Here is an 18,241-nt window from a genome sequence, read left to right on the forward strand (position 1 = left end):
TCCTCACGTGCAGGATGCCGGGTTGAAAATCTAGCTCACGGCCTTGCGGCCCTCAGCTTGCGTCCTGACAGCGGTTACGGTCTGTGTTATAAATCCTGCCCAGGGTCTTCTGGGCTTTTGTGACTCAGTCTTGGAAAAGGGTTTCTTTGCTGGGTGACATTTTATCGCCCTGGGAGGGCCAAGGCAGGGACTGGGACCGGCTTCCGTGGTGGAATTCACATGCAGTTTGCAGAGGGTCTGACTTTATTTTGCTGTCATGTGGGGACATGGATGTTTGTTTGCTTGGGAAATGCCACAGTACAGGAGGATTGAGCCGTGTTTAACGGAAATTTTTATTGAGGTCATTCCAGATTCACATGTGGTTTTAACAAATAATGCAAGGAGAGTCTGTGTGTCCTTTGCCCAGTTTGCCCCAAATTGTCACATGAGGTCACGACCAGGATATGGCGACACAGTCAGCGACCTTCTCCCCATTTCCCTAGTTTGACTCCCCGCTTTGTGTGAGGACTGACTTTTGAAGAGTGGTTTTCAGCCTGGGAGGGACTGGAAAAGACAGGTCTTAATTGTGGTTGTTCTGGTGGCTCCTTGTCACTCCCCGGAAGAAAGGCAGGCCTTCCCTTCGAGGGACGCTTTCAGAATCTGTGCAGATTAGCAGGTGCTGTCGGTCTATCGTCTCTTCTCTGCAACTAGGAAATCCATGCAGCCTCCCTCGCTCTGTCTTCTGTTCTTTGCTCGGTTCTGACCTTTCCCTTGTTTCTGTGTGACGGGCCTGGACAGCCGCATCAGCACCAGGGTGACTGTTCACGTGCCCCTGAAAGCTGCCGCTTGCAAGGAGAGCCCCCACGCCCTGGCTTCGAGCGAGTCTCTGCCCTGGGGCTCCTTGGCCTGCTCTCGTGGCCGCAGAGCTGTGAGCCGGTCACGGGCCCGGTGCCGTGCGGCTGCCTCTGGCGGCGTGGGAGGTGGTCTCGGGAGATGGGTTTGGGAGAGGGCTCGGGTAGCTCATCCGGCCCTGGAGCAGACGCAGAGCTTTGCATAAAGTGGCTGAGTGCAGTGGAAGCTGGTCATCAGTGTAAGCGGGAAGCCCGTTTTCTAGAACTGGGCCCGAAGGCCACGGGCCCACGCCAGGGCGGAACGGAGTCCCTAGCGAGGCTTCCTCACCAGGTGCTCAGGGAGGTGTGGGGGTCCTGGGCCCACATCCCATGGTGCTTCTAGCTGGAGGAAAGCAGGGGGCCTCCCGCTCCCCCCACACCCAGCCAGCTGCCACCACTGCAATGGCAGAGCACTTGGCCATGGACCTCTGCCAGGGCCTCAGTGGGAGTGAGCTGTGACTCGGCGGCATCTGGGCGGGGGTTGGGGGGGGTCGGGGGGGCGGGGCCTCCGGGGAGACCTGTGTGGAGGTCACAGAGGTGGTCTGGATGCTGTGAGTCCCGGGAATGTGTGTGCGGCAGAGAGGCCGAGGAAGACTGCCGCTGAGGTGTCCCTGCTGCATGCGCGTCCCCCACGGCCGTCCTCACAGTGAGCCTTCGTCCTCCCTGACCCGCAGGCCAGTGGCTCTCTGACCCCTTCATCCGCTTTGAACACCCCCCTTGGTGACCTGCCTCCCACCTTTCCTTCCTCACTGCCTTCCTCCTTCGTCCCTCCCTTTGGTTTCACTCAGTGGCCGCTCTGTACTGGGAAGGCCCTGCCCCGCCCTCCTGCATGTCCGCTCCTGTAGACACGCCCCGCAAGTGGCCTTTCCCCGTGGACCCTCCCTCGGCTACCACATGGTGGCCCGCTCTGGTTGGTGTCCCCACTCAGGAATGCCCTGAGGTGCTCCTTAAAGATGCTGCTTCCCCGCCCCCTGACCTGCTGACGGTGCATTTCAGCAGACGGCATCCAGGCACCTCAGCGGCTGCGGGGTTCTTCTCCCAGGCTCCCAGACCACTCATATCCTTGTGAGGAGGGGATTCGGCTTCTGGATTGCCCCATGTGAGCGCGGGGCGCGGGTGGGCAGGGCGGTGCCCCCAGAGCGGGCTCCTGCCCTGTGTGAGCTCCAGTTTTAACACAACAAAGGTAGTCTTCCTTCCGGCCTCAGTCCCCAGGGAACCGCCCCAGAGAAAACCACCGCCCCCAGCGTGGTGTGCACCTTTATACCTTCTCTGGCCACTGATGCTCTGGTTTGTCTGGGATTCAGGAAAGCTCACTGGGTGTATCTGCGTGCGCAGGCCCTGAGCAGGGGTGAGGGCACGGCGCGCGCCTCTTGGTGGAGGGCTCGTGTCTTGGGTGTATTTCAGCAGGGGCAGACCCCACGCCTCACCACGGCCATCGGAGGCAGCAGGTGTTGTGGAAGCGCCACGTCCCAGCCTCCTTTCTTCCCGTTGCCTCTCTTGCAGCGCTGTTCGTGTGGTAGGGTGCGTTCTGATGGATCCAGTATCCTTCCAGGAGAGCTGTGTCCCCGGGAGGTTGTGGACCCTGTTGGGACCTCGTGGGGAGCTCCTTGGGCACCTGGGGGTGTTTCCGAGCACCTCCCCGAAGGATGTCACTAGGAGGGAATTCTTGCTCGTTCAGCACCTGTAACCTCCATTTTCTCGGCAGTGCGTGTGTGGGAATCCCTGAGGGAAATGGGTCTGTTTCCCATAGGAGCAGTGCTATTTTGGGGAAATAGATTTGTACCCAAAGGCTTGGCAACAGACACATGAAAGCGAGGCCCAGTTACAGAGCATGAGGGCCAAGAGCTGCCCCCTGGGGAGGTTGGCTCTGCCGAGGCTCCATCCATCCTGGCCGCTGAGGTGGGTGGTGCACTGAGCAAGTACATACAGACGGTGGTGTTGGAGCCGTCCAGTGGGGCCGACAGACCTTGGTGAGCGTGGCTCCACTCCTGGCCGCGGGGTGAGCCCTGAGTTTCCTAACCTCTCCCAGTCTCTGCTGCTGCGTTTTCTCCATAAAATGGGGGACATTCTTGGGACCTGTCCCGGAGATGCATTTGGGAGCAGATGACCGGGCTGGTGGAGCCCAGTGCCAAGGACTTGGAAAGGGCTCAGCCCAGGACCTCTTGTCCTTTCTCCATGGGACACTGTCCTCTGCTGTGGCCGCCCTGGGGCTGCCTTCTGCGGTACAGCATCCGGGGAGGCCTGCTTTGCTGAGAGCCCTTCTCTGGAGCCTGTGCCTTTCACAAGACATGGCCCGGGGACAGCTTGCCGGATGCCAGCCAGCCCTGCCTCCCGGGTCCTTCAGGCTCTAGAAGGTTCTATGTGGCCAGTGCAGATACGGCTCTTCAGCCTGGTGTCCTGATGGAAGAGGTGTCCTTCCTCCCTCCTCCCTCCCTTCTGTGCCTGGGACGCTCTTCCTCACTGTGAGACCAGGGTCATGGCTCTTATTATTATTTTTTTAAATTTATTTTTAATGTTTGTATATTTTTGAGAGAGAAAGAGCGAGTGAGCATGAGCGGGGGAGGGGCAGTGTGAGGGAGGCACAGAATCTGAAGCAGGCTCCAGGCTCTGAGCTGTCAGCACAGAGCCTGACATGGGGCTTGAACTCATGAACTGTGAGATCGTGACCTGAGTCGAAGTTGGACACTCAACCGACTGAGCCACCCAGGCACCCCGGGTCATGGCTCTTCTTGTTGTCGCTGATGGCTCTTGTCATGGGGAGGCTGTGCAGAGCCTGCTTCCTGCCGGACCGGGCCCTTTCCAGAAGCGCTGGGCCCTGCCCCCTTCCTAACACCCGGGGCTCGCCCCCGCTGCCGCGCTGTCACCCCTTGAGCTGTGGTACCAGAAGGACTCATCCCAGGGGAGATCTGTCTGGGAAATGGCCCGCGCCCCCCACCGATTTAGTTTATTTCAGTTTACGTACGTGGGCGATTGGCGAGGGGGAGCGGGTTCGCCGCGGGATGGGCCGTGGCGGCAGCACACAGCGTGAGTCTGTCCGTCCGTCTGTGCTTCTGGCCCGTCTCTGCAAGGGCTGGCTTCAGCCAGCGCCCCAAGTTCTGCCTGAGTCCACTGCTCCCAGCATTCCCCGCCCTGGTTACTCACGGATTCTGCATTTGCGAATCCACTCGTTCCCTGAAGTCCTCACGGTACTTGCCTGGCCCTTCGTGGACGTGTGCTCAGCAGCTTGAGTATTTGAGTCTCCCTCATGCACGTTCCTGTGAGTGGGGTGGCCTCGGGCCAGTCACTTAGCTGTCCAAGCCCCGTTTGCCTTTGTAAGATAGAGAGAAGAGACTCTTCCCGGGATGAGCCGTGCTGAGGCTTTAAGATGACAGTCTGGGAGGTACGTACACATATGTGTGCGCCCTTTCCCAGGAGCCTGTGACTCCGAGCTCGTGGCTCCTCTCCAGGGCACAGCGTTGACGTATTCGCTCGGTCCCCACAGCGCCGTCCCGCGGTGGGCGCTGTCACCTTGCTTTCGCAGCTGAGGAGGCTGAGGATTAGAATTGGGGTTCACACCCGGGCCCCGGCCCCGGAGCGCACGTCACCTCCCCGCTACCCTCCCTGGTTCCAGGAGGCGCACAGTTCATTCTGACTGCCGGGAAGATGCACGGACCCTCCCCGGCGGGCGGTGGCATCGGCCCAGGGAAATGGAGACCCCCCCGCCAGCCTGTTCTCTTCCTGCTGACGGGCCCTGGTTTGGTGACCATCCCCTGTGCTTCGCAGGGCCCAGCCCGTCCCCGTCTGCTGCGTCTCAGATGTGGCTCCGAGCCTGCTGTGGCCTGTGGTGGCCTGCTGGTGGCCGGCCTGTCCTTGGTCTGTTGTCGCCATCGCGGTGTTACGTTGGGCCCTGGAGCTGTTGTGTCGCTGCCGGTGCGCCTCTCCACCCTGTTCTTCTGTCTCCTGCTCCCCGGTGCCTCCTGTACTTCTGCCTTCCTGTCGAGCCGCTTGGCTGTCGTGCTCTGAGCGACCACTGCACGCGTGGCTCTGTCCTGGCTGTGATGCCCCTGGTCCTGGGCCAAGGTTTTTGTTTGGTTGCAGCCTGCAGACAGGGCTGTCTTTCCACGGTCAGTGGTGCTTTTGGAACCCCGGAAGGACCTGTGGCCTGGGGGCTGCCCAGCAGTAGCTCGGGGAGAAGCAGGTCATGGTGGGTGGGCCCCGGGGCTTCCCCTTTGTGTTTCTGCAGAAACAAGGCTTAGCACTTGGGAGAGGCGGGCACTGAGGGCATGTTATTCTCCGCACCTAGAAGGTGACCGGCAGGCTGTGTCATGCGGTGTGGCTGCTCCCTTCCTCCTTGCCCGCGGGCCGTGTCGTGCAGGGTGACGGCGCCCTTCTTCATTGCTGGCACAGGATAATCAGGTGGGAGGGCGCTGGGCACAGCTGGTTGTCCCCCCACCCCAGGGTGCCTCGGGCCAGTGACCAGAGCCCAGGTCGGGGGCAGGGTGAAGTGGTCCCACCGCATTAAGGCCAGTAGTGGGGGGTCTCACCGGGAGCTTGAGGGCCACTGTGCCCCCTTGGAGCCCTCAGGACTGGCCCCTGTCTCTGGCCGGCTGTGTTGGCCGACAGTTCAGCCACAGTCAAGAGCGGAGGGATTGTTCGGTGACCCGCGAAGGAGTTGCTTGTGCTCCGAGGCAGCATGTGTGTGCGGGCAACGTGTTCCTTCTGGTGACTGTGGGAGAGGGCACCGGCCGTGTGCTGAGGGTGCCACCAGGGCCGCTAGAGGACTGAGCCTGTTTGCCCACCGTGTGGGCGAGTGACTAACATGCCCTTGCTCTCTACTTGACGGGAAGCGTGGAGCCTATAAAAAGAACGAGATAACAGACTCGCTTTTACGTTGTCCTCCTTTTCCTCAACTTCCTGCTGCGTCTGCTCGCTCGCTTCCCGGTCTGCGTCGCCGCTGGCGCTCTGCTCGTTCACCTGGGCGCCACCTGCCCGGGTCCGACTGGCCGGGGATCGGTCCCTGCTCCTCCTTTCTCTGCCTCCGGAGGGCGGTGGCCTCCCTGCCTCGTCTTCTCTGAAATCCTGCGTGAGCAATCCCGTGTGGCCCGTCGGCCTGTGTGGGGGGCGGCCCTGGGGCTGTGGTTTCTGCTCCTCGGGGCCAGGCTGTGCAAACATGTGGTTCCTCCTCCTCTGACGGAAGGTGTCCATTCAGAATCTGCCTCAGACACTTGCTGGACCATTTCGAGAAAGGTTGGACTCTAAAGAAAAATTGTGGGAAAGTCGATATGGCATGAGATTTGCCACGTGAGCAGCTTAAAACGTGCACTTTTGTGGCATTAAGTACATTCACGTTGCCGTGTACCCACCCCCACCATCCACGGCCAGAACTTCCTTGTCTACACTCTCCACCCCCGCCCCCTAGCCCCTGGCGCCCACCCTTCTGCGTTCTGTCTCTGACTTTGACTGTTTCTGGTACTTCGCGTGAGTGGAATCACCCAGGATTCGCCCTTTTTGTGACTGTCTTACTTCATTTAGCATAACATCTTCAAGGATCATCCGCATGTCAGAATTTCCTTCCCTTTGAAGGCTGGGGAATATTCCACGTGTGGGTTGACCACGTTTTTCTTATCCGTTCATCTGCTGTTGGACACTGGGTTATTTTTACCTTCTGGCCATTGTGAGTAATTATACCTGCACTTTTAATGGGTTCTGACTCATCAACCAACCAGCTTCAGATGCTCCTTTTTAAGTTACAAAGGAAAGCAGAAAATTTCTCAGAAGCATCAAATCTGATGTGTGTTTGTGACGGGGAAGGCGTAGAAAAACCGTAAAGAAGGAAATGGAATAATCTGCGATTACTGCCCCCAGGTATCTATGTGTCCTTGTACGTGCATAGATTTTTAAGTGAAACTGGCACTAAAGGGTCTAATGCACAATTTTATGTGTATTATTTTCACCTACGATGCTATGATTGCTTTTCAGTCATTAAGTAATCCTTGGTGATATGAGTTCATTCTCATTTTAAATGGACACACAGTAGTTTACTCAACACCCCCCACTAGTGAGTGCTAGGTAGTTTCTTATTTTTTTTCTGTTATAAATCAGGTTTCATGAGTATTCTCGCACATAAAGCTTTGCTTCTACGTTTGATTAATTTTGCTGAATAGGATGAGAAAGTGGAATCACCGAGGCAGAAGGTGGCTGTGGATATTTTTAAGGGTCTTGGCACACACGGGGGCAACGACGGGGTCCCTCTGGCTGTGCTGATTGACCTTCCGCAGGACGTCGGGGGGATCTCACTGTGCTCTCCTCCGCCAGTCTCACATCGATTGTTTTCGTTCTCTGACTTCGGAATTGGCTCTGAAAGTCTGACTTTGCACCTTAATTCTTGCTTGTAGAAGCTCGGGAAGAGACAAAGAGGGCGGCAGGGCAGGAAGATCGAATGCAGGGATTGGGGCCATGGTGCCAGAGCCTGGGCTGTGGGCTCCTAGGGAAGCAGTGGGCTTGGCTTTTGTCCTGCTGCCCTGGTCTTTGTGCCACAGCCCAGAGGGGAGGGCTCTGCACAGATCTGACCGCGCCCCTCGAGGCCGAGGGTTTATGCACCTGTTCTGAGCCGGGCACCGAGCTGGATGCCAGGATCCACCGTCCCCTTCTGTCCTCATGGAGCTCCTAGTCTGGGATGGGGGCTCTTGCCTGGCGGTGCCAGCCCAGACAGTGTTTTTGCTTGTTGCCTTAATGTGCTCGTGAGTATTTCTGCATGTTTCCAAATGGTTCAAGGTAAATGTACAAAAATAAGAAACGGCATCGTTGGCTGGGTTCTCGCTGGAGAGGAAGTCAGTGACAAAGGGAAACCAAACCGAAAGGAACAGATGTTAGCCTGCATTCTGTAGTCTGCGTTCTTTGGATTGCTGAATTATAAAACGTGTGTCTGGAGGAGGGTGGGGGGAGAAATCGGGCCGTAAATGAAATCTGGGTTTGTTGAATCAGCTTGGTGTCTCCGTGCGAACGGAGGTGGGTTCTGATTCGGTCTGAGTGCCGTGCCCGTGGTCTCTCCTCTGCCCGGAGGGCGGGCACCACGGCCTGGCCCTCGGTGGGGGAGAGCCCTGGACCCCCTCGTGGCCTCCCCGCGGATACTCTACACGAGCCCCCTCATTGTTTCAGGGGACGCCCTCCGAAAGCCTCGCCTTCAGAAGTCTGTCACGTGGGACTTGGATGATTTGTTCTTCACGCTCTATCCTTCCCTGGAGAAATTTGAGGAAGAGCTTCTGGAACTCCTCGTCAGTGATCGCTTCCGGGAGGTACTGTCTTCCATCAGGGAACTTCATCTGATCAGCAGAGACGCGGGCAGGGCAGGGCAGAGATGGGGGTGCTGCCGGCCTCTGATGCCACCAGGGTGGACGGCTCAGCCCCTGATGACACGGTCCCGTGTGCTCCCTCTTTGTGGCCGAAGAGGGACATCTAGCCTGTCGTCTTAACTTCGGTGTGACAAAGGTGTTGTTACCGTAAGCTGCTAACGTTGGTTTTGTTATATCTTAAAACAGTCTTCATTTAAAAATAAATTAAACCTCCAAATGAGCATAGGGAAACCAGTAAAACATTCTGCACTTACAAAGGCCGTTTTCGAGATTCTTGGCTCATTCCAAGGAGACGACTAGAAATCTGTCATTTTATCCCAGTGGAGCCGCGTTCTGTGAACGGGGCTTCCTCTCACAGTGTCCAGTTCCGCCTGCCCGTGTGACACATTCCCATAAACTCCGGGCAGTCACGGGCCATAGCTCGTCCCTACGGTGACCTTTGGACACGTAGCTCACGTTCCTGGACATTCTGTGTCCAGACCCTCACGTGGCTCCTCTCAGGCTTCAGGTCTCTGTGCAAACCCAGCTGTCCTGACCGGCCACCTGAGCGTGCTGCTGAGGCCGCGGCCCCTCCCGCCCCCTGGCTCATTTCTCCGGGTGCCTGGCCCTCCCCGAGAGCACCCGGTCTCCTTACCTGTCCGCTCCTCTGTCGTCGTCCCCTCGGTGGGTATTGGCACCCGGAGGACAGGGACTTGGCTGGTTCGCCGCTGCAGCCGAGGTGCCTCACACCGTGCCGTCCCGTCACGGACCTTCAGTCTTCACGTGCCGTGACGGTGGGTGATGCCACCAGCGGGTGCCCCCCCGGCGCTCCGTGGCAGTACGGCACGCACGGGTGAGACGGACTCTGTGCTCGCTACCCGTTCTCGAAAAGGCAGCTCCCCGTGATGTGTCGTACGACACGGAAACGCAAGCAGAGAACAGGGTGGAACCATAGCAGCGCACGTTCTCTTGCTGTGGTTCCCGCTGTGTTCTTGCTGCTCAGAGTGGATTGCGTGAGGGGAGAGCTGCTTTAGGAGCATCAGCGTTGAATTCTATGTGTTCCCGTAAAAATCACTTTCTTACGTGGTTTACTGCTTTGTATTTTTGTTCCTACCCAACTGGTAGCTGGTCTCTTACCTCCATCGCTTTATTTTCATTACTCATAGGCTGAGTTTAGGTCTGTTCAGCTTGATTAATGGGCAGTGAAGAAAACTTGAAAATTCAGGGACCGTTCTGCAGCGATCACACAATTTAATAAACAGTAATAGCCTGGAGGACTATCCTTGCTCATTTGTTAAAGTGCCTGTACATTTTTTGTTAAGATGAAACACTTTAATATCCGCGATCACTTTGGGGCAGAGTCCATGTTTATTGGTTTATGACTTCCCACGTAAACATGCTCCCTGTTCCTGCTGCCCCTTGTGCCCAAGTCTCCGGTGTCTGAGTGTCAGGGAGGGCGGAGGTGCCTCGGGGGGCGGTGGGCTCCTGCACCCTGGGGCCTGGGTCCCTGCTTGCTTGTTTGGTGCGCCTTGAGAATTGAGCTCAGCCGTGGAAGCCTGAGCAAGAGTTCAACGATTCGGGCGTCTTTGGGGAGGTGGTGTCGGGGTGCATTGCTCCCAGAAGGCTGTCCTTGTGAGAAAAGCTGAAACTACCTAGAAAATGGCCTAAGGCCAGTAGTTTCGATGGCCTTATTTGCCTGTCATTTGCTTGGACTCCTGTTCACTCAGCACCATCTGATCTGCAAACTCCTGCAACTTCTGTTGAAGGTTCTTCTCTCTGCTTGCCCCTCCCCCGGGAGCTTCCGCCCTCCCGCGGAGGGACTTACTCTGTCTCCTGCGTGCTTTCCTAGGAGGGCATTCCGCGGGACGGCGGCACGCTGGAGATCCTGGAGCGGCGCCTGTGCGTGGGTGTGCACAACGGTCTGGGCTTCGTGCAGAGGCCGCAGGTCGTGGTGCTGGTGCCCGAGATGGACGTGGCCTTGACGCGCTCTGCCAGTTTCAGCAGGAAAGTTGGCTCTTCTTCAAAGGCCAGGTATTGTCCCCAGGGACGTGAGGTCTGGTCCTGCGGGGGTAGGAGGTATGAGTGTGCATGTAACCTGGGATCAAAGCGAAATGCAATTTGTTTTTGCACGAGAAGTGTGCACCGCCCACCTGGGGTTCTTCCTGGCTGACTTTGTTTTGTCTTGACGACTTGTACCCATCAGGAGCAGACCTCAGTGTTATAAGCTTGGGAAAATCCTGATTTGTGCTATTAGAGATGCCTCGTGCTATGGCTGCTTAGGGTCTGAGGAGACCCTGGCACGCTTTCCCCCAGCTGTGCCTGTGATCCATTTCTCCCATGATGGAGAACCAGCAGGCAGGACGGTCTGCATCCTGTTGAGTCCTGTGCCTCCCAGGTCAGAACCTGAGACCTCTCCGAGGAGTGCTGCGTGAGAGTCTGGGCAGAGGCAGGCGCCCTGGAGGACGAGCCTCCCTGGAGACCCAGCCGTACCGTTCCGTCCTCCTCACATACGCTCTGGCAGTTTGGAAATTGTTGTTTAGGTGTTGACTGAGGCACCTGAAAAGGCTCTGATTTGGGAACTGCCTTGGGGGCCGGACACACAGAAGAGCCCAGTGGTCTTGCTGGGAGGGGGGGACTCTGCACCAGCAGCGCCCGGCGCCCAGGTGGGTGCAGGGCAGCGGGGCACAGCCTGACGTGCCTCTGCCCTGTTCTTGACCCAGCTCTGGAAACCAGGCTCTAGTTTTGAGAAGCCGCCTCCGACTCCGTGAGCTGGTCCGTCACCCTGCGTTCGCCATCGTCTTTCAGCTGGAGTACGTGTTCAACAGCCCTTCAGGGGCAGACGGCAAGGTGAGAACCCGGCCCTGGGCTCCGTGCCCTGAGAGTCAACAAAGTCGCCACTAATGTTGTTTCTGTTAAGAGCAGCGTAATATTAGCAGTGTGGGTGACAGGTGTAGATCGCGATCGTGAGCCTAGAAAACACTTCTCCCTAGTGATCGCTTTGTCACTGTCATTTCCCGTCTCTGTGGTGATAGGACGCTCTGCCAGCCGGTGGTAATAAAGAGTGCAACAGGTGGGCATGACCACAGCGTTAATTCACAATTACCAGATTGATACTTATTTTGGAAACTGAGTTCATCTTAATGTATTTTTCATATGATATTAAGTGTAGTAAAGCTTGAATCTGGACAAGTGATAAATGTCTTACAGTGACTTGATAATGTGCTTATCTCATAACTAAGAGCAAGGATTTGTAGGGTTCAGTTGGAAGAAATACGGTTGACCCTTGAGCAACACAGGATCCACTTCTAACAGGTGTTTTTTGGTAAATACAGTCGAGTACTGTAAGTGTATTTTTTTCTTATGATTTTCTTTTTTTTGTTACGATTTTCTTAATGACATTTTTTTTTTTCTCCAGCCGATTTTACTGTAAGAATACAGCATATAATACGTACACATACAAAACATGTGTTAATCGACTGTTTCTGTTATTGGTAAGGCTTTTGGTCAGCTGTAGGCTTTTGGCAGTTATGTTTTTGGAGAGTCAAAAGTTCCACGCAGGTTTTTGACCATGTGGGGGTCGGTACCCACACCCCTGCCTTATTCAGAGGTCACGGTATAGCATACAGACATCATTTACATCATGGAGGTCGATTCTTTGGAAAACCCAAATCATGCCACACTTAAGATTCCGGTTTCTGTTTGAAAAAGCAAGTTATCAATTTAACAAGTAGGTCAAAAACAAAACAAGGATGACCGGGTACCTTCCATGGTGGCTGGTCTGAGGAGCGGGACTGAGCACGGCCCCGGGGTGCGCCTTAGGAAGGGGAGCGGGGTGCTGAGCGGAGGGGCTGTTGTATTTTCTCATGTTCTCTGGCAGCAGTGAGCTGACCTCTCTGCCATCCACACCTCAGATCAGCATAATTGAGAGTCCTGATCAGGTGAGCAAATCTGGAGGCAGGTGTTCTGATTATAGCTGGACACACGGTCACACTGTGTCCTTCCCAGGTCTGCTTTTCTTTATTTATTACCAGGAACTGTATCTAAGATGCAACCGTGTGTGAGCGTGCCTGGCTGCCTGGGGTGGGCATCCTGGGCCTGGGTGGGGGGCGGGTTCTGCGGGGAGGGAGGGCCTTCAGGGGCTGGAACCCCCGAGCTGCCCTTGGGAGGACGTGGGTGGCGGTGGGAGACGTGGCGCCCTCCGTGTCCCATTTACGTAGATGGTGTCCCGCCAGAATGTTGATTGTGGTCATACCACGTAATGATGTAACATAAGTGTCGCATATAGTGTTGATTTGCTTGCGATTACAAAGCACCTAAGCAGAAAGGGATGTGTCTCATGTGACACTTTGTTATTTTGTTAACTCTTCATGGAAATGCTTAACCCGTGGCAGGTGGTGGGGTGTGGCCCGGGGGGGTGGGGGGACAGGCCGCAGCCAGCTCGCCCTGGGACCCTCTCTGGGCCGTCGTGGGGCACACTCTTCACTTGCGTTCCGCCTGTAGGTCTCCCCTTCCTTCCCTGAGTTACAGCTTCGTATGGCGGATGCTTCAGACACGAACTGAGGCAGACGGCGAACAGTGAAATGAACCGGGTGGCCCAGTGGTGTTACACCTGTGTGCGCTGCCCTCTGCTGTCTGTACCGACTCCCACAGTCCGTTTTGATTTATTTTCAAGCAAAATCCAGTCACGATCTGCTTTCATTACTGTGAACGTCGTGGCACGTACGTTTCTTTTCTTCCTTTAACCCTTTCGTTGTGGAAGATTTCAAATACGATGGCAGGGAGAAGCCTGTGGTGGACCCAGAAGTTACCTGCTCACGGTCAGACGCGTAGGTTCCAGACAGCCCATTGCTGCCTCTCTGAACGGTTCGGTACGTGTCTCCTAACGGTGGGGCTTAAAAACACCGCTGCAAAACCGTCGACGCGCCTAAACGCCTAACGCGGGTTTCTCCACTATCACCCGATCCATGCCCAGGCAGCCCGCGTGCACATTCTTCGCCTCCTTTCCTGAATCGGAACTGGCAGAGCCAGAAAGCTAACTGTACTTTTCTTTGGAAAACGGTTTCTGAAGCAGGTCTTCCTGCACGACTGGGGCAGCCGTGGTCGTCTCCCTCACGGATGCTGCCTTTTGTGCTGCGACCTGTTGTCAGGATGGCCTGGCCGCGTCCCTTAACCCCGTGTTCCGTTACTCCTCCTGCTTTGGACCGGGAGCTACGGGCCTCAGTCTCCTGAGGCCCTTTGTGAGACGGGTCACTTTTACCTGGTTTATCCGGAGGGGGAGACACCATCTGGGCTGGAGTGTGTTCAGCTTACACCCAGTCACCTGTGTCTGAGAGAAGTTTTTGGTCCTGAGTGTTTTGTTCGGTCACTAAAAACAAACTAGAGAAACGGTTTTGAGAAGACACGCCCCTTGGTGGCGGTCCGCTGTGGGGCTTTCGCATCTTGTGTTTAGCCAGCACAGCTGAAGCCTGGGTGGTTTGTCTTGGGCTGGCGGTGAAGAGCCGGAGGGGTACTTGTTCCCACCAGACAGCTTCCTTCCCGGGAATTTGAGTGCGTGGGGACAGTGTGCCCGCACGGGGCGGTGCATTTTGGAACGCTGGCAGCTGCGGGAGTGTGGGCTCCATCAGCGTTTGCCGAGAAAGCAGACTTCCCAGGGCCTGAGAGACAGACACAGAACGAAGGCAGCCGTAAAAACAATCAGGCCCAGGGTCCTCTGTTGCATTTTTATGTCAGAAGTGCCAGCCCCCACGGGCTGCCAGGGATCAAAACAGCCCTTTTTTTTGGAGTCACGTGGCAGAATACCTCCCGGATGTCTAGAAGGGGAAGGTGAGCTGGTCTGTTATTTACGTGTTTGCTGGTATTCTCTGGACAAGACAAGTCCCTATAACAAAGATCTGGGTGCTCGCCAGGTGCCTGGGATTCCTCAGAGCCGAACATTTTGACGATCTGTATCGGGCGTGTGCGAATCATGCCTTGATTTATTCTGAAATGATGTGAATTTGCACTTGTAGAACTTGGAAATAGAGGTGTCTTGAGGGTTTCCTGGAAATGTGTCAGTATAACCTGGCTCGTCCCTTGCAGCGAGCCGGGTGTCCCAGCGTCACCATGGCGCCCTCCATATGGCGTAGCCACACCTCCACCTGCTCAACCTGGGCCTCTGCCCTCCATCTGCCCAGAGTGCCCACTGTGTGTGTGTGGGGGGGGGGGGGGGGGGGCCCCCCCGGGGGGGCCCCGGGGGGGGGGGGGGGGGGGGGGGGGGGGGGGGGAGCGCTGAATGAGAGGGGATCTGCTGCCGGCTCTTCTGTTTTGTCCTGAATGTTGGGTTCCCCTCGGGGCTTTAAGAAAGATATCCACTCACTTATCTTTTGAAAATTGTTTGTTTGGTTTGTCTTTTTAAAAAATATTTCATTGAGAAATTCACAAGGCCTAAAAGAATTTTAAAGTGTACAGTTTAGTGGTATTCTGACTTTTATTTTTTAATGTCTTTTTTCTCTTGTAGTAAAAATACACAACATAAACTTGGCCATCTTCACTGGTTTTAAGCGCTGTGGTTTGGTGGCATTAAGCATGTTCACACTCTTGGGCAGTGGTCACCCCCGTCCATTCCCAGAACCCTTCACCTCTTGTAAAGCTGAAACCCCGGCCCCAGGAAGTACTATCTCCTCCTTGGCCCCGTTCTCCAGCCCCGGGCACCACCATATGCTTTCTGTCTTTATGACTTTGACAACCCTGGGGACCTCACGTATGTGGAATCGTTCAGTATTTGTACTTTGTGACTGGTCTCCTTCACTCAGCATAATGTCCTCACGGCTCATCCATGTTGCTGCGTGTTGGAGAATTTCCTTCCTTCTTACGGCTGAAGGACGGCTATCCCACATTTTACTGATCCAGCCATCTGTTGATGGGCCTGGGTGGCTACTCCGTTTTAGACATTGTGAAAAATACTAATACGAACATGGGAATACCCGTGTCTCTTCGAGACCCTACCCTCCTTTCAATTCCTTTGGGTGTATACCCAGAAGCAGAATTACTGAAGTGTGTGGAAATTCTACTTTTGATTTTTTGAGGAACCCCTACACTTTTCCACGTCGGTTGCACCACGTTACGTTCCCCGCCGACAGTGCAACAGTGCTTGAGGGCTCTGGTTTCACCACACCCTCGCCAGCACTCATAGTTTTCATGAGGTGGTGTCTCTCTGTGGTTTTGATTCGCATTTTCCTGATGGTCAGTGATGCTGAACAGATATCTTCTCACATGCTTGTGGGCCTGTATTTTCGTTGGATAATGTCTGTTCAAGTCCATTGCCCATTTCTGAGTTGGGTGGTCTCTTGTATTGTTGCAGGGTTTAGGAGTTCTCTCCGTGTTCTGGGTGTTAATCTTTTATCAGGTAATGGTGTTTGCAGATTTATGTTTTCATTTTACTGTTGGTTGGCTTTTCCAGCTAATAAATAAAGCTGCTCTAAGCATTCTTGGGCAAGTCTTTGTGGATGTATGTTTTCATTTCTTTTTGGTGAATGCCACGGAACAGAGTTCTGGGTCCTAGGTAGATACAGGTTACCTTTCCAAGCAATGCCTGTTTTTCCAAAGTGGTTGTGCCAGTGCTGTTTGGGAATTACAGTTGTTCCACATCCTCACCAGCTTCTGGTTTCGTCTTTTTAATTTCAGCCTTTCTAGTGGGCATTAATTTGCCTTTCCTTGGTCACCAGTGATGAGTCCTGTCCCTGTGTTGGTTGGCCATTCTAATCGTCCTTTGTGAAGTGACTGTTCCGTTGTTTAGGATTATGTGTCTTTTTTATTATTGGGTAGATAGGAGTCTGTCTGATGTATTTTTGCTAAAAGTCTTCTGTCACATACACAGATTGTGAATATGTTCTCACAGTCTGTCACTTGCCTTTCCGTATTCTTAACACTGTTCTTGGGGAAAAAAGGCATAGTAGGACTTTATGTAATTTCTTTAAAAACTTTTTCTTTGGATGCTAAAGAAGATCACAGTCTCCATATGTGCCTTGGTCCCTACTGTTGGAACACAGAACGTTGGATATCCCAGAATGACTGTGCATTTCAGCACACCGGGAGAAGGTGGGCGTGGACAGTGGCAGCCTCTGTATCCACCCACGCCAGCCCACTTAGTTCCATGCTAGAGAAAATACTCTCCTTTGGTCGCCCCTTAAACAGATCAGGAATGTGCCCTAAACCTGTTGGCCTGCTACGAAACTCTTTGTAGATTTTTCTTGTAACTTACGTTTCTATCATCGCTGGTGCTTAGGAAAGCAAATTTCATACATGTTTCATTTACTCTGTAGAGCAATACTTCTTTGCATTTGTCTCAAACTTCTTTCTTTTTTAACTATCCACGGGCTAAGCCTTCATGCTCAAACAATAAAGCGTTCAAATACAAAAGAAAAAAAACCATTTTATCTGGACATGATTTTAAGCTTACAGACAAGTTACAGAAGTACCAGGAATATTAGTCCACTCTTAACCCAGATTCACCTGTTCTCATTTGCCACACTTGCTTTATTTCATGATTTTATTTTTATAGGACAGTCTCCCTGCTTTAAGAAACATTTTGAAGTGAGTCTTCCTTGTGTTAGATTTGGTGGTGTTTCCTCCTGATGGAGTCAGCTTCTGCATCCCTGCCGGAACACTGCAGGGGGTAGGGGTGCGGTGTGTCCCTCAGGGTCCCACGGCAGAGATGCGTGAGGTCCCTCCCATCTCATTGGCCTAGTTAGTTTCTTTTTTAAGATTTTATCATTTTTTATTTTCTAATGTTTTAATTTTTTTTTGAGAGAGAGAGAGAGAGAGAAAGAAAATGAGTGTGTGTGTGTGGGGGGGGGGGGGGGGCAGAGAGAGAGGGAGACACAACCCGAAGCAGGTTCCAGGCTCTGAGCTGTCAGCACGGAGCCCGACCCAGGGCTTGAACTCGTGAACCGCGAGATCATGACCCGAGCTAAAGTTGGACACTCAACTGGCTGAGCCACCCAGGCGCCTCTAAGATTTTGTTTTTTTTTTTTTAATTTTCAAAAAATGTTTATTTTGAGAGAGAGAAAGAGTGTGTACATGAGTGAGGGAGGGGCAGAGAGAGAGAGAGAGAGAGAGAGAGAGAGAATCCTAAGCAGGTTCCAAGCTGTCAGCACAGAACCCAGCGTGGGGCTCAATGTCATAAACAGATCATGACCTGAGCTGAAATCAGCAGCCTGACACCCAACTGACTGAGCCACCCAGGTGCCCCTAAAGATTTTTTTTTAAGTAATCTCTACCCCCAATGTGGGGCTTGAACCCACGACCCCGAGATCAAGAGTTGTGTACTCAACCGACTGAGCCACCCCGGCATCCCTGGTCAGGTCTTGTGTGATGTCCCCACTGGACAGTTGCTGTCTTCCTCCTTGCAGCTGAGAAGCAATCTGTGGGGAGACCTTTAAGCTGCACAGACCTCTGCCCCTCATGTAGCCGTGAGGGTTTCCAGCTCCCTATGGCGATGGACTCACGGACACCTTTAAAAAAACCCCAAAAGCTGAAAGCTGCCGTTCCTGATTAATTTGGTGCTCACAGTGTCTGTCCCAGAGTGTGCACGGTGCCTTCGGGCTGTGTCCTTGTGACGTCCTCCATCATGTCTCTCAGTTTCCTACTTCCTGGCATAACGAGAGGCCCCAGGCTCACCTTGCGTCCTCCCTGTTCCAGCCCTGGAATCAGCCATTTCTGTGATGGGCTGTGGTTTCCCATCCCTGCCACCTGCTTTTTTTTTTTTTTTTTAAAGAAATTTTTTTTTGTTTTTAATGCTTGTTTATTTTTGAGAGAGAGAGTAGGGAGGGGGCAGAGAGAGAGGGAGACACAGAGTCTGAAGCAGGCTCCAGACTCCGAGCTGTCAGCACAGAGCCCGTTGCGGGGCTCGAACTCACAGACCGCGAGATCACGACCTGAGCCGAAGTTGGACGCTTAACCGACTGAGCCACCCAGGTGCCCCTAAAACGTAGCTTTTAAACAGTTGAACAGTTGCTTATTATGTTTATTGATAAGTACTTGATTTCTGTGCTGCTGTTGTAAATAGGGCCTTTTCCTCCATTG

The 18,241-nt window shown here is 54.1% G+C and overlaps 1 protein-coding gene across 1 annotated transcript in view; it reads left to right on the forward strand.

The window, feature by feature from the left end:
* NPHP4 (nephrocystin 4) overlaps window positions 1–18,241 on the forward strand; it is a 109,718-nt gene that overhangs the window by 32,299 nt on the left and 59,178 nt on the right. The window contains exons 8-10 of the mRNA XM_049618928.1: window positions 8,007–8,143; window positions 10,029–10,210; window positions 10,900–11,026. Of these exons, the coding sequence (XP_049474885.1) occupies window positions 8,007–8,143; window positions 10,029–10,210; window positions 10,900–11,026 (446 nt within the window). The remainder of the gene's footprint in view (window positions 1–8,006; window positions 8,144–10,028; window positions 10,211–10,899; window positions 11,027–18,241) is intronic.

The sequence above is a fragment of the Panthera uncia genome (genome assembly GCF_023721935.1).
Source record: "Panthera uncia isolate 11264 chromosome C1 unlocalized genomic scaffold, Puncia_PCG_1.0 HiC_scaffold_4, whole genome shotgun sequence".
Lineage (NCBI taxonomy): Eukaryota > Metazoa > Chordata > Mammalia > Carnivora > Felidae > Panthera > Panthera uncia.